General features: G+C 40.8%; 1 protein-coding gene across 1 annotated transcript in view; it reads right to left on the minus strand.

The window, feature by feature from the left end:
- MTREX (Mtr4 exosome RNA helicase) overlaps nucleotides 1–24651 on the minus strand; it is a 124548-nt gene that overhangs the window by 85006 nt on the left and 14891 nt on the right. The window contains exons 4-8 of the mRNA XM_077462719.1: nucleotides 24119–24181; nucleotides 22704–22816; nucleotides 20728–20902; nucleotides 20554–20644; nucleotides 16142–16266 (exon numbers count right to left, since the gene is read on the minus strand). Coding sequence (XP_077318845.1) covers nucleotides 16142–16266; nucleotides 20554–20644; nucleotides 20728–20902; nucleotides 22704–22816; nucleotides 24119–24181 — 567 coding nt within the window. The remainder of the gene's footprint in view (nucleotides 1–16141; nucleotides 16267–20553; nucleotides 20645–20727; nucleotides 20903–22703; nucleotides 22817–24118; nucleotides 24182–24651) is intronic.

A 24651-nucleotide genomic window follows, 5' to 3' on the forward strand; every position in this document is an offset into this window, starting at 1 on the left:
TGATGGGAACACAAAATGTGTGTGTGTGGTTTTGAAGTATTGAAGATCCAGCAAACAGGATTTTGCAAAAACGCACAGTGCGCTTTTTTTGACGCACTGAGAAGGTGCAATTTTGTGAGCTACAAACAGGTGTAAATGGATCCCTAGTGGTAAATTCATGGTAGCCATTTATTTATGCACTAGAATGCTGGATAGAATTGGCACAATAGAGTCTAATGTATTAGCTCTATAGTCGATTACGACTTCAGCATTCACAACACCAACAGAACTCTTCGGCACCATCTATTGGTGTAGCATTACTTTGCATTAGGGAAAGATGAGAAATCTCTTCAGTGCCATCTACTGGTCTAAGCAGAACATATACTAAAAATATGTCAGCTTTAAGAAATGAATTGAAACGCATCGGTGCCACCTATTGGTTTACTTCTTTCCCTTTGGATAAACAAAAACGTCAGCGCCATCTATTGGTCTAATATTTCACTCTCAACCAGAAAAAAAAAATTCTTCAGTGCCATAATGGTTATTTACAATAAAAATTTATGAAACCCACTAAAACTTTTGGCCGCCCTCTATTGAACTATTACGAACAAACTTTTCTGACTCAGAAGGATCTACAGAGCCTCTTTTTCCCCAAAGCAACTGCTGAGGGAAATCTATTGTATCGATCGATAAAGGCTTTCCTCAGTATGGGAGCCATCTATAACGGGATCTCCAAAATGCTGGTCATACTGATAGGGGATGTGTAGCGGGGGGGTCTCCAAAGTGCTGGTCGTTCTGATGGGGGGGGTGTCTGATTGGAACACAAATGTGTGGGGGGGTTTTGATGGCTCTGATGGGGACACAAATATTGCAGAGAGGGGGGTGGTGGCTCCGATGGGGACACAAATTTGTGTGTGGGGGTGATTTTGATGGCTTTGTTGGGGACATATCTATTTTTTAAAATACATTTTTTTTCCCTTTTCTATTGTTTTTATCAGGGCTGTGAAAATTTCCAAAATAAAATTTAAAAAGGCTTTCTACTGCCTTTACTATTTTTATTTTATTAGATAATTTTTTTGATTTACCATTTCTTTTGCTTTTATTATGCCTGTGCAATAAATTCGTTTTTTCAGCTATAGTTAGTAAGTAATACTGTCACATGGCTATCTGCTTGTCATTTTCTAATGTGCCCATTTTATACATTACATGAAGAGTGCAGAGAATACTTTGGTTTGCTTGGCAGGGAATGCATTTTGTTTGAATGACATGTATCATTGTATGTGTGGTGCAAATTATTGGCACTATACAAATCCTCAATGTTATTCAGGGTTGCATGCTGCAAGGTTATATAGCCTATGCAGTAGAGCTGGGCGATTTTTTTTTTATTTTAAGAAAAACCGATTCACGATTCAATTTTTTTTTTTTTGATGGACACCACGCCGGTCCTGAGGAGCTGCAAGCAGGAGTTTTTAGGAGAGGCTTTGGCCTAGTCCGCGGCTCGCAGACTAAGCCGAAGCCGCAGCCTCACCTAAAAGCTCCTGCCCTTAGCTTCTCAGGACCGGCGCAGTGTCAGCGCCGGTCCTGGAGGAGGGAAAAAAAATGCAAATAAATCTAAGATGAAAAGATTTGCTGAAAATTTGAATCGATTTGACCTCTCAACTCAAATCAATTTTTTTCCCCAGCCCTACTATGCAGTAATATGTAGCTACAAAAAATATAGAAGGGATCAAAAGGGATTAAATCTCCACTGTACAGGTATCTCCCCCAATTAACACTCCCCTTATTCAAACTTGCTACTATATACAAAGTTGCTAAACTCCTTTCTAATGCCACCCACCTAAGCACCTGTCCCCTGGAGCTATTCCCTCCCAAATACTATGGTCCCGTTCTGACTCTATCCTACACTCTCTAACCCTCATACTTAAAAAGCCATCCTTGGACCCTACAAATCTATGCCCCATCTCTTTGCACCCTTTTCCTCTAAACTCGGACGCCAGGTCTACAACCACGTGACCACTTCATAAAGAACCACCTTCTTAATCCCTTAACCACTTGAGGACCGCCGTATTGCCATTGTACGTCAGCACAATGGCACAGGCAGGCACAATCACGTACATCTACGTGATTGCCTTCCAGCGGGTGGGGGGTCCGATCGGACCCCCTCCCGCTGTTTACGGCGGTCCGATTCGGTCCAGGAGCGCTCCGTGATGAGGGGATGGCCGTTGGTTTTCGGCCACCCCCTCTGGATCGCTCCTGGCCAATGAGAAGCTTCCTCCCCTGTGTATTGTTTACACAGGAAGGAGGAAGTGATGTCATTCTCCTCGGGGCGGTCTTTTTGACCGGACTACGAGGAGAAGAGTAAAAGTAAGTGTGCACCAACACTACACTGACATGTAGGTACACACAGGCACACAAACCCCCCCCGATCCCCCCCCCCGCCCCCCCTCCCCCCCCAGTCACAGTGTCACTGATTGCATTGATCATTTCTTTACTGATCAATGCATTCAGTGTCAGTTGTGACAGTAAAAACTGTCAGGACAGTTAGTGTTAGGTCCAGGGTAGCCCCCTATCACCCCCCAATAAAGATTTAACCCCCTGATTGCCCTTAGAGTTAACCCTTTCACCCCCTTTTGCCAGTGTCACTAAGCGATCATTTTTCTGATCGCTGCATGTGTCGCTAGTGTCGCTAGGTAGCTAGTTATTTTTTTAGGTTCACCGCCAGGTTTTTATATCGCTAGGTACCCCGATATACTACCCAATAATGGTTTTAACCCCCTGATTTCCGCTAGTTAACCCTTTCACCCCCTTTTGCCAGTGTCACTAAGCGATAATTTTTCTGAACGCTGCATCAGTGTCGCTAGGTAGCTAGTTATTTTTTTAGGTTCACCGCCAGGTTTTTATAGCGCTAGGTACCCCGATATACTACCCAATAATGGTTTTAACCCCCTGATTGCTGCTAGTTAACCCTTTCACCCCCTTTCACCAGCGATCACAGTATAAGTGTCACTGGTGACGCTGGTTAGCCAGTTAGTTATTTAGGTTCCCCGTCAGGTTTTTATATAGCGCCAGGGACCCCCATATACTACCTAATAAAAATTTGAACCCCCTGATTGCCCCTAGTTAACCCTTTCACCACTGATCACCGTATAAGTGTTACGGGTGACTCTGGTTAGTTTGTTTTTTATAGCATTTTATATTCAAATCCGGAAGGCAGTGCTTGGTTTTCGGGGTCCCGTACGTGGCTAGGCTGCCAAAAAGTCCCCCACATGTGGTATCCCCGTACTCGGGAGAAGCAGCAGAATTTATTTTGGGGTGTAATTTGACTTCTGCCCATAGCATGTGTGAGCAATATATCATTTAGTGACAACTTTGTGCAAAAAAAAAAAAAAAGTTTGTAATATTCCCGCAACTTTTGGCAAAATATAAAATATTCCATGGACTCAACATGCCTCTCAGTAAATAGCTTGGGGTGTCTACTTTCCAAAATGGGGTCATTTGGGGGGGTTTTGTGCTATTTTGGCATTTTATGGCCTTCGAAACTGTGATAGGTAGTGAGGAGTTAAATCAAAAATTTGCACCCTTAGAAATCCTGAAGGTGGTGATTGGTTTTCGGGGTGCCGTGCGCGACTAGACTCCCAAAAAGTCCCACACATGTGGTATCCCCGTACTCGGGAGAAGCAGCAGAATGTATTTTGGGGTGTCATTTCACATATGCCCATAGCATGTGTGAGCAATATATCATTTAGTGACAACTTTTTGTAAAAAAAATTTTTTTTTTTTTTTTTTTGTCATTATTCAATCCCTTAGGACAAAAAAAATAAATATTCAATGGGCTCAACATACCCATCAGCAATTTCCTTGGGGTGTCTACTTTTCAAAATGGGGTCATTTGGGGGGGATTTGTACTGCCCTGCCATTTTAGCACCTCAAGAAATGAGATCGGCAGTCATAAATTAAAAGCTGTGTAAATTCCAGAAAATGTACTCTAGTTTGTAGACGCTATAACTTTTGCGCAAACCAAAAAATATACGCTTATTGACATTTTTTTTACTAAAGACATGTGGCTGAATAAATTTTGCCCTCAATGTATGACTAAAATTTAGTTTATTCGATTTTTCTTATAACAAAAAGAAGAAAATATCTTTTTTTTTCAAAATTTTCGCTCTTTTTCCATTTATATCACAAAAAAAAAAAAATCGCAGAGGCAATCAAATACCATCAAAAGAAAGCTCTATTTGTGGGAAGAAAAGGACGCAAATTTCGTTTGGGTGCAATATTGCATGACCGCGCAATTACCAGTTAAAGCAGCGCAGTGCGAAATTGCAAAAAGACCTCTGGTCCTTAAGGTGTTTATTGGTCCGGAGCTGAAGTGGTTAAAAATACAGTGCATAGATATGAACAATTGCATATGATTTAAAGGGGACAGTTTTCATGCGCTTTTTTACGCAATGAGAAGGGAGGTGCATTTTTATGAGCTACAAACATACGGATGTGAATGGATCCCTAATAGTAAGTTCATGGTGTCCATTTATCCATTTATTTATGCACTAGAATTGGTACAATCGAGTCTAACGTAAGCACAACATTAGATCTATTGTCCATTACAACTTCAGCATTCTCATCTCTAACAGAACTCAAATTTGGCACCATCTATTGGTGTAGCATTACTTTGCATTAGGGAAAGATCAGAAATCTCTTCAGTGCCATCTACTGGTCTAAGTAGCACATATACTAAAAATATAACATCAGCTTTAAGAAATTAATTTAAACCCATCAGCGCCACCTATTGGTCTACTTTCCCTTTCCGTATATAAAAGTTCTTCACTGCCATCTATTGGTCTAATAAAATACTTCATTCTCAATCAAAAAAAAAAAAAAAAAAAAAAAAAAACCCCAAAAACTTCTTCAGTGCCATCTATTGAACTATTACTAACACACATTTCTGAATCCAAAAAAAGTATCTACAGCGCCATCTATTGACACTACCTTTCTTTTTTCCAGAGCAAATGTATTGTATCTATTGTATTGATAAAGGCTTTCCGTTCCTCGGTATGGGATCTATAGCGGGTCTCCAGAGTACAGGTAGTGTAGCGGGGATCTACAAACGGCTGGTTGTTTTGATGGGGGGGTGTGTGTCTAATGAACACAAAATGTGTGTGGAGGTTTTGATGGCTCTAATGGGGACACAAATATGGCAGGGAGGGGGCAGCACTGGTGAATCTGATGGTGTGTGTGCGCGTGTGCGCATGCGGTGGGGTTGGGTTTATTTTGATGGGGTCATTTTATAATTATATATATATATATATATATATATATATATATATATATATATATATATATATATATATATATATATATATATATATATATATATATATATATATATATATATATATATATATACACACACACACACACACACATATACACATATATATATATATATATATATATATATATATATATATATATATATATACATACATACATACATATATATACACACACACACACACACACACACACACTTTAACAGGACTGTGCACATTTCCCAAACATTTAAAAGGCTTTCTACTGCCTTTACTATTTTTATTATAGAATAATTTTTTGATTTACCATTTCTTTTGCTTTTATTACGCTTGAGCAATAACTTAATTTTTTAGCTATTGTTAATAATTTCTTTGCCATTTTCTTAATGTGTGTCCATTTTATAGATTACATGAAGACTGGTTTTCACGGCTGGGAATGTGTTATATATAAATCCTCAATATTATTCAGGGTTACAGGCATCAAGGTTATATAGCAGTTATTTAGCAACAAAAAATATATAAGGGATTAAAATATTAACACCACAAAATAAAAAACACAATTACGGCCCATTCACACCTGTGTGTTAGAAAATGCGATCTGCATTTTCTTGAAACCGCATGTTGTGTTATCTTGCTTTTGATGCATTGTGTTAAAACCAACATATTGTGCATTATATGCATTTTTCATGTTTTCCTTCCTCATTAACCTGGGAAAAAATAGACAGGTGGCTCAAAAAACAAAACAATGTTTTTTGGTATGCTACCATTGACTTACATGGAAAGTGCATTTTTAAAGAAAATTCATTGAAGATGCAGCAAACAGAATTTTTCTAAAATGCAGTGCACTGCTTAAAAATACAGTGCATAGATATGAACAATTGCATAGGTTTTAGAGGGGAAGGTTTTTCATGCGCTTTTGATGCACTGAAAAGGAAAGTGCATTTTAACAAGCTACAAACATACAGGTGTGAATGGATCCCTAGGGGTAAATTCATAGTGTCCATTTATGCACTAGAATGCTGATTAGAATTGGCACAATAGAGTCTAATGTAAACATAGCATTAGAGCTATTGTCCATCAGCATTCACAACCCCAACAGAACATTACTTTGCATTAGGGAAAGATCAGAAATCTCTTCAGTGCCATCTACTGGTCTAAGTAGCACATATACTAAAAATATAACCTCAGCTTTAAGAAATTAATCAAAACCCATCAGCACCACCTATTGGTCTACTTCTTTCTCTTCCATAAACAAAATACAACTTCTTCAGCGCCATCTATTGGTCTAATATAATACGTCACTCTCAACCAAGGAAAAAATAAATAAAAATTTTCTTCAACGCCATCTATTGGTTATTTACAATACACATTTTTTAACCCCACTAGAAGTCTTGAGCGCCATCTATTGAACTATTACCAACGCACTTTTCAGAAACCGAAAAAAAGTATCTACAGCACCATCTATCTGTTGGTTTAACGCCACAACTGCTGAGCACCATCTATTCTATTGTATTGATGAAGGCTTTCCTCAGTATGTGAGCCATCTCCAAAGTGCTGGTCATTCTGATGGGGTGTGTGTAGTGGGGTCTCCAAAGTGGAGCTCATTCTGATGGGTACTGGTGCTGGTCTGATTTTTTATTTTTTTTGACAGAGAAAATACTGTCCGTGATACTTTTTTTATTTGCACTAACATACAATTTTTCAGGACAAGCTTTCGGGGTATGTCCACTTCTTCAAGAAGGTGACATACCCCGAAAGCTTGTCCTGAAAAATTTGTATGTTAGTGCAAATAAAAAAAAGTATCACGGACAGTACTCAATTTTCTCTGTCACAATTGCACTAATACGGCTACAATCACATTAAGTATTTTTTTTGAAAAGCCAGTGGAGTGTGAAACACACCCAAAAATTCCACCCGGTGCCAAAAAAGTGCACACACACACAAAGTGAGAAAACATGCAACGGCGTTACACTGTCCTCCACTAGGGAAGGACCTTACCCTGATCCCCCGGGGCGTTAGGCTCCAGACGGGGACTGAGGTACATCACATGGGTGTAGCTGGCCGAAAACCACACAGACCCCTTTCTCTGCTGAAAATAGACGCACCCAAGATGGGAGACCCCATGAGAGAGGGAGAACCAAGCCAAAATGCCTATGCCCCCTGCCCCCCAAGACTTTCAGGGTTGGTCCGAGGACCCACACACTACTCATCACACAGTGACAAACGTGTATACACCAAACAAAAGGATACAAAAAAGTGACAAACACAAAGCCCAGCACAGAATAGTGGAGGCAGCACCTGAGAGCCAACTGAAAAATTGGCTGGGGTGCCGACATTGTGGGTTCCTAAAAGTAAAACGTTTTTCATTGGGGGGGGGGGGGGGGCAGGAGCTCCGTTTTTAACCCAATGCATGTGGGAGCAGGTTAGTTTTGCTTCATATACACATGTCTACCGACAAAGAAACAAGTACACTTTACACCTACATTGTAATTTCTTTATAAAAAGAGGAAAAAAAGTAGTAAAAAGCGTTCATTACATATAAAATTTGATCACAGATACAGGTTGTAATGATCAGTTAAAAGCATAACATATCAAAAAACAAAACAAAACTACATAGCGAGCATAGAATTATATCATAAATACTCCAGTTGTTGAAAAATCTCTGGTATGACGCATTTCTAGTTCAAGCCCTTCGTCGGGTTATTGGTTAGGAGAATATGTGATCATAAATTTGTCAAGAAGCTTACTGCACTGCCGGGAGAGATGGATGCCAGCTGCATCAACCACAGAGAGAGGGGTTTCTTCAAGTGACACCAAGTTATAAACGCACCAAGGAGGCTATATTGAGGCTTGGATAGCATCACTCAAAAATCATATTGAATACTGTTTAAAACAATCCCTTCATTGCACTTCGCATACCACCCCGATTTGTGACCAGTTTATGGAAAACTCCCATACAATACCTATTGATTCCGTGGGGCAGTGTCAGTAGGTTTCCAGTGACGCCAGCTTCTGCAGTGTCTCACTGCCTTTTTTGTTTGCATAGTACAGTATACTCCTTCAAATCAGCTTGACAAATTTATGATCACATATTCTATCTAATATCCCTGACGAAGGGCTTGAACCAGAAACGCGTAGGGAACAAGAGATTGCCCAACAATCGGAGGGTATTTACGATAGAATTCTATGCTATGTACTTTTTTTTTTAATGTTATGCTTTTAACTGATTACATGTATGTGCAAGCAAATTTTATATGTAATAAATGCTTTTTTTACTCTGTATTAATGTTGTTGCCTTTAAAGCCCCATACTATAATAAATTATATTTATTTATTTTCTTTTTAACTAAAAACACATTTCTCCCCCTATGCATTGGCTCAGAAGAGTACCCTACTTGGAAACCTCTATTAGTTTCAGCTAACTGCAAACACATAGCATCTTCCCAGACAGACATTTAGTGCCATATAATATAGGAAAACAACCTTTTCTATTGATTTGCCATAAATGCACACTTTGCACTGAAAGTTTATTTAGAAAGTGGTTTCCATCTTGTTAGAATAACTGTAGATGTTAAATTTTGAAAATTCCCTAAATTCAGCATTTTAACCAATACGGACCGCCCGCCGTCGTTTTACGCCACCAATTTGAAGAGGAATAACCCCCGGTATCTTCCCCTTCAGCGGGTGGTCCACTTTCAGATAAAAGTGATCCCTCTGGTGGATTCTCCGCAAGATCACTTTTAAATCGATGGCGGGAGAGGCCCCCTCCTGCCATGCGCCGGTGCCCTCCAATGCTTACCGGAGGGGTCGGTAGTGGCGGAGTTCATCGCATCCTTTTGCTGGCTAGGTATGGAGACGTGTGAGGAGACGATGGACCCCACCCGTCTCCATATCGTTGCAGGGCACAAGCAACGTCAAAACGTCACTTCTGCCCTTAGCTCTTAAAGAGCCATTTAAAAAAAAAAATATATAATAATTTCAAATGACAAAATTCCTTGTAATCCTTGTAATAGGAATAAAAGTGACACTTTTTATTTTATTTATTTTTTTTATTTTTTTTTTAAGATTAAAAAGTGAGAATAATTCTAGACCTAGACCACCCCTCTAACTCAAAACTTGCAACCTGTAGAATTTTTTTAAACATCGCCTATGGAGATTAAGGGTAAAAATTTGTTGCCATTCCACAAGCGAGTGCAATTTTGAAGCATGATATGTTGTGTATTAATTTACTCAGCGTAAAATTATCTTTCACAATATTAAAAAAAAGATATATTTTTAAAAAAAGCTGCGCAAATACGGTGTGACAGAAAGTATTGCAATGACCGCCATTTTTATTTTTAGGGTGTTTTTTTTGGGGGGTCCCAAGTAATTTTTAAGCAGAAAAAAAACTAACTTTTAAAACGCCAAATTTCAGAAAGAGGCTCGGTCCTTAAATGGTTAATATATCACAAGGACATTGGTTACTGCAGACATACCGGTAGATACAAGGATATGAAATTTACACATTACCACAGTAATCCTTAACTCCATATTACAACCCCAAGCACACAACTCATGACCAGGATCTCAAAAAACAATGTAGGGCTGAAACAACTAATCGATTAATAGACAACTGATTATGAAATTAATCAATTACTATTTAATAATCGATTAATCGGGCAACATAATGGGGTCAAAATAAAAAAAAAAAAAAAAAAAAAAAAAAGCCCTTTATAGTACAAAGAGCAAATAATCGCTACTGTAAATATTACTTTTACTGTTCTACAGTAAAAAAATGAACCCCTTACAGTAGTGATCATCTGCTTTTTTCTACTATAAAAAGGGCCAATTTTAGTTTTTTTTAACCCCATTAGGTTACTAAATGTCTTAGACCTGGTTCACATCAATGTTTTTTTTTTTTGCAGAAACGCACTACAGTTCATGTACATGGTTTCCTATGGGACGCATTCACACAACGGTGATTTTTTGGTTCAATATACTTCAATAGAGAAGCATGTAATGCGTTTTCGCAGCAATTTGTGTTTCTTATTCTGCCCAACAAATTGGGCAAAAAAATGCAAACGCAAATCGCAGCAAAATCACGTGTGCAAAAATCAAAACTCAGCAAAAACAGATCAAACGCAAACTGCATAGGTGTGTACCGAGCCTCATGCTGGCCACACGGATCAATTTTCAGACGAGAATATTTAGACGAAAAATCTTTGTACATTTGCTGAATGAAAGAATGTTTGAAATTCTCACTTTTTTTAACATTCTGTTTTTAAAATGAATGCAATTTCTAAATGAAAACCACATACACTGTCTGAAAATTTATTTGACCAAGAAGTTTTCTATATCCAAATTTTCCCATCACTGGTTGAAAACAAATGTCAATTTGACCCCACTAACGATTAGAAAATAGAACAAATGTTCTTAAAATTGCATTTTTTTGAAGGAAGACTGTTTTTAATTAAAAAAAAAAAAAAACTGATCTCCGAGTCTGATGATTTTTACCAGATTCACCCTCTAATAGTACATATAGTATATCTCTTCTGTTGGTTATTCTCAGAGTGGATTAGATATTTTGCTCCCTAACCAGTTAGTTGGTTATTTATATTTATCACTGCATAGAGATATTTAAGAATAAAGTGCCTTTTTTTACAACTACACATAGTAACTAAATTATACACCACACTTTTGTTTTTAAGGTCAATAACCGATTAATTGAAATAATAAATCAGCCAACTAATTGATTAAGAAAAGAATCGTTAGTTGCAGCCCTAAAACGAAGACAACTCGGCATTCTACTTAAACATTCAGCGCCGTCTATTACTTTGCTATGACTGCAGCCGCTTTGTAATTAACCTGTATCCTTCAAGTGCCATCTATTGGTTTGTTTTAAATGCAGTAGCTCAGTAAAAATCAAGTGTTCATCCAGCGCCATCTGTTGGTTTGATACGACTACATATGCGTTCCTTCAGCGCCATCTATTGGTTTGCTAAGATTATAGCAGGTCAGTAACAAATCGGTGACCGTTCAGTGCCATCTATTGGTTTGTTAAGACTTCAGCCGGTTAGTAATAAATCTGTACTACCTTTAGCGCCATCTATTGGTTTAAGACATCAGCCGGTCAGTAATAAATCTGTGCTTCCTTCAGCGCCATCTATTGGTTTCGTATTATACTAATAAATGTTACCCTTTAGCGTCATCTATTGGTTTTCCATGACTGCAGCCGTTCATTAACCACTTGAGATCCGCGCTATTGCCAAATGACGGCATTAGCGCGGACCTACATTTCCAGGACTACGTCTATTGACGTCGTCCTGGTTACGAGCGGCCTGCGCGCCCCCTGAGGGGCGCGCGCGGCGCGCTCTGTGATCGGCGAGTCCATGAGACTCGCCTGATCACCGATCCGTGTAAGGGGTCGATCCCGACCCCTTATCACGTGATCAGCTGTCAGCCAATGACAGCTGATCATGTGACAGAACGGAGCCGGTAATCGGCTATTATTCCTCCTCGCGCTGACAGCGCGAGGAGAGAAAAAAAAAGCCGATCACCGGCGGCCGTGATCGGGACATCAGTCCCGATCACGGCCAGCAATACAGCTGACCACCTGCCCCCTGCCAGTGCCCACCGCAGTGCCATCCTGAATGAAAGTGCCCCCCATCAGTGCCACCCAGCAGTGCCCATAGTGCCCCCAGCGCCACCCACAGTGCCACCCACAATGCCACCCACAATGCCATCCAGCAGTGCCACCAACAGTGCCACCCACAGTGCCCACAATCTGCCGCAAAGGTGCTGCACCCCAGTGCCGCCCATCAGTGCCCAGCAGTGCCGCCCAGCAGTGCCACCTATCAGTGCCACCTATCAGTGCCCATCAGTCCCATCCGTGCCACTTATCCGTGCCACCCATCCATGCCATCTTATCTGTGCCCATCTTTGCCCATCAGTGCCGCCTTATCTGTGCCGATCGGTGCCGCCTTATCTGTGCCTATTAGTGCCGCCTTAACTATGCCTATCAGTGCCCACCAGTGCAGCCTATCAGTGCCCACCAGTGCAGCCTATCAGTGCCCACCAATGCAGCCTATCAGTGCCCACCAATGCAGCCTATCAGTGCCCACCAATGCAGCCTATCAGTGCCCACCAATGCAGCCTATCAGTGCCCACCAATGCAGCCTATCAGTGCCCACCAATGCAGCCTATCAGTGCCCACCAATGCAGCCTATCAGTGCCCACCAATGCAGCCTATCAGTGCCCACCAATGCAGCCTATCAGTGCCCACCAATGCAGCCTATCAGTGCCCACCAATGCAGCCTATCAGTGCCCACCAATGCAGCCTATCAGTGCCCACCAATGCAGCCTATCAGTGCCCACCAATGCAGCCTATCAGTGCCCACCAATGCAGCCCATCAGTGCCCACCAATGCAGCCCATCAGTGCCCACCAATGCAGCCCATCAGTGCCCACCAATGCAGCCCATCAGTGCCCACCAATGCAGCCCATCAGTGCCCACCAATGCAGCCCATCAGTGCCCACCAATGCAGCCCATCAGTGCCCACCAATGCAGCCCATCAGTGCCCACCAATGCAGCCATCAGTGCCCACCAATGCAGCCATCAGTGCCCACCAATGCAGCCATCAGTGCCGCCTAATCAGCGCACTTCAATGAAGGAGAAAAATGACCCGTTTGCAAAATTGTATAACAAACTATTAAAACATGATTTTTTATTTTTATTTTTTTGCATCTTTTTTTGTTTGTTTAGCAAAAAATAAAACTCCGAGCTGTAATTAAATACCACCAAAAGAAAGCTCTATTTGTGGGAAAAAAATGATAAAAATTTCATTTGGGTACAGTGTTGTATGACCGCGCAATTGTCATTCAAAGTGCATCAGCGCTGAAAGCTGAAAATTGGTCTGGGACTGAGGGGGGTTTAAGTGCCCAGTAAGCAAGTTAATAAATCAATTTCGCTTCAGCGCGACCTACTTGCTGACTAGGACTCTTACATGAATAATGGCATCATATAGCGCCATCTGTAGGTTTGTTATGACTAAAGCCGATTAATTCAAAACAATGCATTCCAAATGCCCAGCGCCGTCTATTGGTTAACAACTGAAGCTGCTCAAAGATCATTTACGTGACTATATCCTGCGCCATCTATTGGTTTAGAATAACTATAGCAACCCAAAATATATTACCATTCGTCGTTACCCGTTAGCTTACTACGACTAGTGCCATCTATTGGTAGGCAAAGAAACAATGTGCTTAACAACGATAAAGGACCCCAGAGCGCCATCTACTGGTTTACAATGACTGCAGCGCACAATAAAATGGGACAACGCAATGCCATCTGTTGGTTCACCAAGACAGCTGCATTTTCCATCTAAACCGACCTGTGCATATAGCGCCATCTACCGATTTACAATAACTCAAGTTGTTCTCATAAATGTAACCTATAGGTGCATTATTTAGGACTGCAACTGCAAAACCTCAAAAAGCTCCGAGAAACATCCTATTTTTTTTTAACTGCACAAGCTTCAAATTTACAGAGTAACCACATAGTGGCTGATCTGTCTAGACTGGGGCTATGGCAACCTGCATGTCATGTGAGCTAATGGTAAATATTGTGTGTACATTATGCAAAACCAAAGGAGAAAACTATTCTTTTACGTGGGGTTGAGGGAAAAAAAAAAAAAAACATCTGACAATTCATGCAATTTTTTGTTTTATAGAGCTACTAGCAGCTAAAATTTGGTCTGCGGTCCCCCCACCCATATGCAGATTATTATGCTTGTTTCGTCAATAGAGTAAGGGCCAGTTCACACCATAGAAACGCAGCCCGAATTCGTTCCAAATGCTTTTCTGGATGCGTGTTTTTGATGCGTTCCAGTGCGTTTTTGGTGCAGTCCAGTGCACCACCCCCCTTAACCTTTAATAAGGACGTGTGTGTTCCACTGCGTTTTTGATGCATTTTACAGCGTTCCAGTACAGTCCAGTGCAGGAAAAATGCAGTAGGTTCTATTTTTTTTTCTACCACTGGAACTGCAAGCACTGGTGTACTGTAAACTATGCCATTGAAAACCATATAACCTAATTGCCATGCGTTTTTGATACAGAAAAAAAATAAAAACGCATTGGACTGCATGTGGTGTGAACTAGCCACCTAAAACCATATTCCAGTCCTGTGGCAGTGAATTAAGGGAGGCCGCCGTATCATGTACAATTCAGGACCAGCAATGGCTGCTGGTTTTGCATTGTGCTTGAAGACTAATGGCAGAGAACCTGCGACAGGACCAGAGAAGAGGCGCAGTGGTGGAGGACTGCAACAGGCAGCGAGGGGAAGCTGGAAGAACATTGCAGCAAAGTATTTATCTGTGTTAGAGCCCTTGTACACTAAAAAAGCATTATATTCTGCATATATTTGTGTGGGGTGACAGAGCAACCAGTAAAAAATCTTTTGGCTAACTTTAGAACGGAGAAGCCCAATCGTGGGCAAATAAAATGATCCCTTGGAGTGGGGCTATGCCCACCCTGAAAGTTTTAATAGATTTTATGCCTAAAGAAACAATAAAAAGATTCCTTCCTGTAGTGTTTGCACCTTCACAATACACTAGCTTAGGGTCCTAATGTCATTGACAAAGGACCAGAACTAAACATGAGGATGCCAGAGCACAGGAGGCACAGTTCACCACTGGATCCCAGGGGAGCACTGCCTTTTTACCTCTCCCCTAGACAAAACGAGCAATAAACCCTTGCAACGTATGCACAGTTTTTAGTTGCTCAGTTGGGCTTTAGATCTAACTGCACAAAAATGCTACATGCTCAAAAAGGCCACATTTGTAAACCCACCATGTAGAAATAGATGGGATTTGAAAAAGTAACTGCAATTACAACTTCAATGAGAACGGAAGTTCCAAGAACTGAAAGGTTAACAGACTATTTCTAGCAATGGTGTCACGATTTAACAAAATCAGAAATAATTTTACACATAGTTCACCTTTACTTACTGTTGCCAAAACCTTCCCTTTCATTACAGTGTTCTCACCACATTAACAAGCAGTGTTTGGTTTAGCAAAAACAATTTACAATTACTTTTTCAGATGCTCATGACATTGTTCCTCTTTCTCTATCCTCCAGATCGCCGGATGCACAGATTGCAGGATGTGCAGACCCAGAAACTCATTAAGGAGCATCTGCTTTGTTCTCTAACCACGCATGCGCAGAAAGAAAAAAAAGACAGCACATCCATGGGCAAAGAAGCCATGTTCTTTGTGAGCTTCCAAGGCTCACAAAGAGGGGAGTGTAATGAGAAAATGAAATAGCACTCTTTTACAAAAGAGTACACAGCATGTTGATAATTAAAGAAAACAGTAACGCACAGGGAATATTTTTGGGCAAAAGTAAAGGCAAACTGCCCCTTTAAGAACAACAGAATCAGAATTTAGCTTAAAATATTGAAAAAACATTCCTGCTCACACCTCTCCTATGGACAACACACAAAAAAGATTTTTGACCAATGTACTATTGATATGGCTGCTATATAAAAAAATAAAAATCCATGCAGACACATTACAAGTGCCTGACCAATGAGACTGTTAGACGGATCTTGATAGACACAAAGATCACTTCTACTATCCACTTCCTCTTCTGATTCAGGTACTGTATTGGTGTGCTCGGGATAATGGAAAGTCGTAGATAGCAATATTATACCAGTACACACAACACAGAAATAGAAAAATACATGATGATCAAAAGTGTGATTTTCTGGATTCTCTAGATTAAATTATATTCCTCTTCCAGAACGCAAAAGATTATATATAGTAGGTCATTAAAACTCATAAATGAAGCAACTGCCCCCTAAAAAGGGTAGTGTGACTACCTGTTTGTGCAGATGGCAAATCCATTCAGCAAACTGACGGGCGTTGGGTATGGTGGCAGACAGAAAGACATAATGTACGTTATCAGGTAGAAGGATGATGGTTTCTTCCCACACGACTCCTCTTTCTAAATGTATATATAAAAAAAAAAACAATGTTAGATATTTGCAGAACATAACCTAAAAAAAACTCTGACGTGCAGTTTGCATTATCAAGATCACCTGGATACCTTTTATTGTATACTCTTAGTACACCAAGAATAGGTATGTACTGATAATTAAAATTAGTACAGCCAAAAAAAATAAAAAAAAATAATGAATAGCTGTACTACCTACATCAGTGCGACCATCAATACAAACATGAACGCAGGGCATTCAGTGAGTAAAAGGAAGATTTTTTTTTATAAAGAATTGGAGCAGGAGTACAGAGCTGAGTGGCTCAATAGCCACAAGCAGCAAGGAAGCATTCACTTTGCAAGGAGGTGTACAGAGCTAAACTGAACGCAAACCCTTGCAACATTATTGGGCTGCACTAAAACGTACAAGTTTTAAAAAACAATACCAGTGCACTATAAACTTCCCTATTTTTTTTATTATAGGAGGTCATGTTTTCATGCTTTCCATTATGCTGCACAGGTGATTTGATCAGTTTACCTGGCTTAGTAATTACCACAGCCATTTCATTTGAGGGAAATCCCGAAAACATGACCTGTTGGAGGTGCTTGAGGACTGGAGGTGAGAAACATTGAGTTACGAGACTGCAAACTGACTTGGTTAGTAAATCATGGAACTAAACTGCCGCAGAAGTGCATGCACTTTAATGACTGTTGACAGCTAAAATATGAAACATAGCGGTGTTCCATGCTTTTCAAATTCAAGGTGACTGCTTCCATCACAGAGGATGATTTGGTACACGGTAGGTACTCTTCTCAAAGCTGTACACTGGGCAATAGAAACTTATCGGGCTTCAAGAGGGAATTCAGTTGCCTGAAAAGCAAGTACCATGTACTAACTAGACACATGAAAAACTGTAGCTAGCGGCCAGTCTTGGCTAACAGTTATATTGCAGGAGTGATCTTACCCCCCTTCAATTCAAGGAATCCATAGGCTTAACTTTAGAACACTTCAAAATAGTTATGATCTCAACTTAGAGATGTCAGAAACCAGGCTTAGGCCTGTGCAGAGCTGTAAAACAGATAATGGAGTCCTGCCAGGATGTCTAGACCTATTGTAAAACTATGACCAAATCCACTAAGAATACATTGCATGTCATAAAATGATACCCAGAATTAATGGGGATCCCATAAGGCATTCAGAGCCAGACATATAGCGTTGTTTTTTCGCCTGAAGTGGGAGCAAATACTTGGATTTGACAGGTCCAAACAGCTCCACCCTCCCCCTGAAAGGTGCCAAATGTGACACCGGGAGGGGGGAGGAATCCGATCAGCGGAAGTTCCATTTCTGGGTGGAGCTCTGCTTTAAAACCTTATTTTGAAAAGTGTTAACCTTGTCCCCAAGCTCTTAGAAAGAACCTGTCTCTTGAAGAACGCTACTGTATAGGATATAACCTTCTGAACATATCTGTCTGTGGTGACAGTGTATGTTACAAGTTAGTGAGGGCAGAAATCTGCTACCCGTGTTCGTCACACAAGTGCTAACTACTAAGCCACCATACTACCCATTAGACAAATACTGCATGTGTAATATCTGTGGGTTTAATGCTGTTGGTAAATATGTTCTGCTGTTCTACTGGGCTGCTGTGGATGCAAGCACTGCAGGCCTGTGACTTCAATATAATTCATCGTGTCCTCGCCTTCCTCTCCTCCTGGCCATTCATAAAATGAAACCCGGGGCTGTGCGTTTTGTGAATGACCTGAATGAGAAGTAGGCGAGACAACCATAGTGCTGGGGTCTACATGGCTTGTAGTTCTCAATGGACTACAGGGGCACTGGTGAGCATCCTCATACTTCATCTATATTCCTGCTCTCGGGTAACCTCCTGCCTGTACGAGGTACAAACAGACGGCTATGCTGAAAGTCTGCAGAAGCCTCAAATTGCACTTGTGATGTGCTAATTGCAGGTTGTTTAGGAAAATAAAAGTTAAACTTTTTTACCACGTATCCCTGAAAATAAGCCCGGGTCTTATATTCATTTTGGCAACCAAAACACAGTAGGGCTTGCCATTTTATTTGCCGTCTTCTCTCCCCCTCCCTGCCCATCAGTGTGAACATAGTAAAAGTGGTTGTAAAACGCTAGAATCCCCTCTATAACAATAGTATATAATGTAAAAAAAAGTGTGCGTTTCTGTAATATAAGGAGGTTTTTAACACCATTATAGCACTGGTCAACGTATCCGTGACCTGCCTGAGCAGTAGGGGTGCAATGGATCAAAAAAAAAAAAAACTCACGGATCGGATTGTTCCTCGGATCAGAGTCAGGGATCGGATAATTTTTCGGATCAGCAAATAATAATTGAATTTGCAAAAACCTGTGAAAATTCCACCACCATATAGTCCCCACTGTAATATCCAGTGTATTGCAGGGTATGGTTGGATATGGCAGAGTATTGCAGAGTATTGGCAGGGTATTGGCATGGTATGGAGGGATGGCTGCTTCCATCCAATCTCTCCCCTCCACTGTACAGATCAGTACAGAGGGGTGAGAGAAACCGGCGTCATGACATAATGCCGGTTTGTTTACAAGTGATCGCTCCGTCGGAGCGATCACATTGTAAAAGCCTGGGTGTAGAAAGATGGCTGCCGCTTCGGAGCTAGGCCGAAGCCTTGCCTAAGGCCGAGACCGCGGATCGCGGCATGTGCCGATCAGAGCGGGGTGACCCGTTCGGATCACGGATCGGTGACGATCTGTTGCACCCCTTGTGAGCAGTCTTCCCAGCTCCGAGCACTGCAGAGGGAGAGGAGGGGAGGGGAGGGGCCCAAAATCCCCCACTGACAGCTGGGAGAAGATGAGGAGAGCAGCAAAAGATCAACTGATATTTGACTCAGATCACAGAAACGCACACCTTTTACATTATTTAATAGCATAAGAGAGAGAACTCTAGCTGTTTACAACCACTTTAAACTAGGGCTTATATTGCAGCCCTCCCTGAAAATCACAGTATGTCTTTTTCAAGGTAGATCTTACTTTCGGGGGAAACAGTACCTGCAAAAAAGTGCATGCATTTTTTCTCTTTTTAAACCACTTCATCCCCCTTAATGACCAGGCCATTTTTTGCAATAGAGCGCTGTGTCGCTTTAACAATTGCGCGGTCATGCGACGTTGCACCCAAACAAAATTTATGCCCATTTCTTCCCACAAATAGAGCTTTCTTTTGGTGGTATTTGATCACCTCTGTGGTTATTTTTTACTTTTTGCTATATAAAAAAATTTTTTTTTAAAAAAGAATATATCGCAATAAGCGTATATTGATTGGTTTGTGCAAAAATTATGCCTTTACAAAATAGGGGATAGATTTACGGCACTTATATTATTTTTTACTAGTAATGGCGGCAATCTGCGATTTTTAGCAGGACTGTGACATTGCGGCAGACAGATTGGATACTTAACACTTTTTTGAGGCCACTGAGGTTTATACAGCGATTGGTGCTATAAATAGTCACTGATTACTGTGTAAATGTCACTGGCAGGGAAGGGGTTAACACTACGGGACGATCAAGGGGTTAAACGTGTTCCCTAGGTGTACCTCTAAGGGCAATTTCACACTGCCAGCGCCCGGGTGTTGACGGTAAAGCGCCACTATTTTTAGCGGAGTTTTACGGTAGTTTTTGCAGCGCTTTTCGGATGCTAGCGGAGCACTTTTAACCCCCGTTAGAGGTCGAAGGGTTAAAACCGTATTCATTGCTCCTACAGTGCTGCAAAGAAGCTTTTTTGACGTCCTGCCAGCGCAGCGCCCCAGTGTGAAAGTTTTCACATTGGGATTGCAGCTTAGGCTTTTTTCAGGCGATATTTTAAAGCACCTGAAAAACGCCTCCAGTGTCAAAGGGGTCTAACTGTGAGGGTATATTACTGACTAGAGGAGGAGACAAATCGTTATTCCTACTTAGTAGGAACAGATGATCTGTTTCTCCTCCCCTGTCAGAACTGGGATTTGTGCGTTTACACACAAATCCTGGTTCTGACTCTCGTGCCCGCGATTGCGTGTGGCTGGCGGCGATCATGCCCGCCGGCCATGTGCATCGACTCAGAGGACATGCCTACTATAGTGCTTTGAAGAGCCAATGTACCATGACAGGGATTCAGGCAGCCGTGCCAACCTGCCGCAGCTGGTCGGCAACTAGTTAAAAGGTGAACAACACACACATATATACACATACATACATACACATATACACATACACATACATACATATATATATATATATATATATATACACACACACACACACAATACTACCTGCATCTCTCATGTAGTGGATTTCGTCAAAAACGACCCAGGCAACTTCTCTCATTACTTCTGAACCTCTGTACAACATGCTTCGCAAGATCTGCAGATTACCACAGGACAAGAATTACTCATGGTGGAGTAAAAAAAATTGCTGTACACCAACTATAAAGGTACAAATATTACCTCAGTTGTCATTACAAGGCAGGAGGCTGTAGGGTTGATGGTCACATCCCCAGTCATTAATCCAACATCATTAAATTCTTCATACATCTCTCTATATTTCTGGTTACTTAAAGCTTTGATGGGGCTGGTAAAAATGACTCTTTGTTTTTCTCTCAGAGCTAAGGCTATAGCATATCTGTCAAGGGAAAAAAAAAACACAGATAAGAAAAATGTACTGCCATCTGGAAAGATTCAGTTCTCAATTAGCTCTGAAGACTATTTCTACCAAGACAGAAAATTAGGAAATCCAAAAATTCGGAGCGAGAGGCGAGGAAGAATTCTCTAAGCCCTTGTACACACGGTCGGACATTCCGACAACCAAATCCATCGGATTTTGTCCGAAACTGGTGTTGCATACACCACGGTCGGACAAAGTTTTCGGAAAATCCAATAGTGATGACGATATTTCGTTACGATGGGATTACGTTCGGGCTAGCAGCCAATAGCTTTGGTCTAGGAATTTGATCTGAGCATGTGTGGCACTTTGTCCGATCGGAATTCTCTACAAACGATCGGACAAAGTACGATCGGATCATGTTGTCGAAAAATTTTACAGCCCAGCTCTAAAAAACTTTGTCGGTCAGATATTCCGATGGAAACAGTCCGATGGAGCCCACACACGGTCGGATTATCCGACAACACGGTCCGATCGGACATTTTCCGTCGGAATGTCCGACCGTGTGTACAAGGGCTAAGGGGGACACATGTTCATTTGACAACTTTCTACGATAGCAAATGGAGATATTTCCTGTTGCATCTCCAACACAGGAAGTGAAGAGGAACCTCCCCAACATGACAACTAATGCAAATAACCTGTTGGGGTTTTAACTTCTCCCTACGCTATCTAAAAAAAATAACCAACAAACATATTTCTGCATGCTCAGTCTAGAGAAATTATTCAGGGATTGCAGTGCTTTTTATCTGCATAGAACTGAATATGGACAGTTTAATTGTTATAACCTTGGGCAAGCTGAAATAAAGAGAACTGTTATTAAAGCTTCATTGTTGCATTTTATCAGAGAAAGTTTGCAGCTTGGCAATTCTTCGATACACATCCTCACTCCTTACAATTCTCACATTGAATTTAAGTAAAAAAAAAAAAAAAAACCTGTTAACATGCAACTTTACTTCACTCACCTATTTCTCTGTCGTAGCTGCCACAAAAATACCCAGAGTCAAAGCTCAGGGTAAAGCGGTGCGACAGCCCCTTCCATCAGACAATGCTCAGGACTGGCGATTTGACACTAGGCCCAAGCACTGCACCAGAAGAAGAGGTCACACACTCCCTTCCACACTCAAAAGTAGTAGGTAATAAGTGGCTGTTACAATCGAGGAAAGAGCGCTGTTGCGCTGGAGAGGTCAGAAGAGTTACAAGCATATGTCACTTTACCATCATGCATAGGTAATGAGGTAAAGTGACAGTGTCCACATCTCAGGGATTTGGCCTGTACAGCATATTTGCACATAATAGCATACATTTTCCAAAGGGACCTCTAGCAGCTCTACTACTGCAGATGACATCTTTGCAGTTTGGCCTCTTTGGTCATTTTGATTGGCTGGCAACTTCCGCATTTGTGTATAGGAGTTAGTGTATCCAGAACCTAAGGCATCGTGTATGTACACAGAACTCTGCATGCATGGCTCATGGAAATTTAGAAAATATTTCTGGCAGGCAGGAGAGTAGCTTATAAGAATTTAATAATATCAAAGATGCCACTGCTGAGCTCTCCAGAAATTGTTGTCTGACAATCATGCTCATCCTATGGCTTCAGTACTTTAACGACCTGGAACAACTAGCGATCAAGAGTTCTTACTTCACTGTGGTCTACCAATCTGTTTGCTTGTTCCAGATTATTCACTGAAAGCACTGAAGTCAAATAATTTGTACTCTCTCACCACAGGTTTCCTGTAGGTTAAAAGGGAAGCAGTATACATACTCTGCACACACTGTTTTTCCAGCTGACGTATGAGCAGAGACGAGGACAGACTGGTTGTTGTCGATGCACAGAATGGCCTCTCTCTGAAAAGCATCAAGTATAAATGGATATTCCTAAAATGGGTAAAAAAAATAAAAAAATAAAGTGTCATTTTTTTTACATCCGATTCAATAAAAACAGAATCTATCATGACATAATTCCTTCTTGTAATATAAACCAAAACACATAATATTGCAATTCAAACTTGTCAAGGAATATTTACGGCATAATTGCAGCCAAATATTAAATACCCCTAAATAGCCCAGCGTAAGTCAATAAAAACTCCATTTAAGTTGTGCCAATGTGTTGCAGTGCATTACCATAGGTTTGTTCCCACCAGCAAATTGAAAAGATCATATGGCTGCCTGTGTCTGCTGGGAGCGCACAGTGCTGGTGTGTAGATCTTGATATGGTGATGCGATGCAGTAGTTTAAAAAGCAACCCACCGCACTGAAGAAAAATGCCATGCCAGTACCATAGAAAACATTGCTTTTTGCCTTGTCTTGTGCTGGGCAAATGCAGTCCCAAAACTGGTGTGGATGAACCCTAATGGGCCACCATTGTGTCTCAACATATATTCTAAGGGTTATGTGCTGCTGTGTCTTTCTTAATGGCACCAGAATGCGCCATGTAATATTCCTTGTTTTACAATGCAAAAAAAAAAAAAACACCTGTATTCAAAACTCATAATAAATATGGCGGCGAGAGATATAAAAACAAAAACTGCAGTAAGATAGATCATCCTGCTGGCAATGCAAGGGGGCAGTGGTGTGGGAATCATGCGCACATTTGGTCTTTCCTTCTAATTGAGCCCATTTACACCGGTGCAACTTATGCGATATGAACCTGTTAACACCTTATAGTCAGCAATAGAACTGTTAATAATCGGAGTGAGAGATTATTTTTTTTTTTTTTTACAATGCTTTCTTTTTTGGGCAGTGTATTTTACTTTAGAATATTTAATACATTTTGTTTTTATTAGGTGGAGGGGGGCTTTGGTGAGATATCAGGGGTCTATCTCCCCTTTGAGACATGGAAAGGGACTAAGGATAGAGAAACCCCAGTCCCTTTCTCAGCAGCCCTGAAGATGAACGTACAGGAGGCAGAGGCTCCTCTCCATTCATAAACAGAAGCATCGTAAATTACCGTTTACGATGCTCAGTCATTATGAGTGATGTTAGTGCATCTGGTGCGAACTCTGAATATCAATTTCTCCACAGTACCTAAAGATACAGAGGAGAATGATAAAGCTGATTTTAATACTTGGTCAGAACAAACTAGTCTGTACATGTTCACTTTTAAACCAAGTTCTGACAAATAAAACCTAGGCAATAATATTCAGTGTTTAAACAGAGCTTTTGAAGACTCATACAAACCTTTGCAGCTTGCCCAACCCGTGGTCTAAGAGGCACATACTCATCATCAGCAGGCAATGCGACCTAAAGAAAAAAAAATAAAAATAAAAATAAAACACAACTGTTCAACTACAAGCCTATAATATCGCTTCATTACCAAGCAATTTCTAAATTTTTTAGAGTTGTAATAGTTTGCCTGACAATTACTGTGTAATGAAACACTACATCCAAATACATTTTTAGCTCTTTTTTTAAAGACATAGCACTTTGTTTTGGTAGTATTTATAGCTTTTTTACTGCACAAAAAGGAAAACAGACCAACATTAAAAACAAAAACGTTTCCCTATAAAATAACTATTGGTTATAAACCAAATCACAATGTTAGTACAGTATGAACACTCCTAAATGACCCTTTTTTGGAAAGTTGACACCCCACAACGATCTGCTTTAAGGTCACAAGAAACATGCCAGTATTCATGTGGTTAAAACAGATCTTGATAATGGTGTACTAGATACAGTGCATACAGATCATACACAGAGGGAGGGGGAGCAGT

The sequence above is a fragment of the Lithobates pipiens genome, unplaced genomic scaffold, assembly GCF_037356315.1.
Source record: "Lithobates pipiens isolate NorthernLeopardFrog02 unplaced genomic scaffold, aLitPip1_a1.2 Scaffold_3, whole genome shotgun sequence".
Taxonomy (NCBI): domain Eukaryota; kingdom Metazoa; phylum Chordata; class Amphibia; order Anura; family Ranidae; genus Lithobates; species Lithobates pipiens.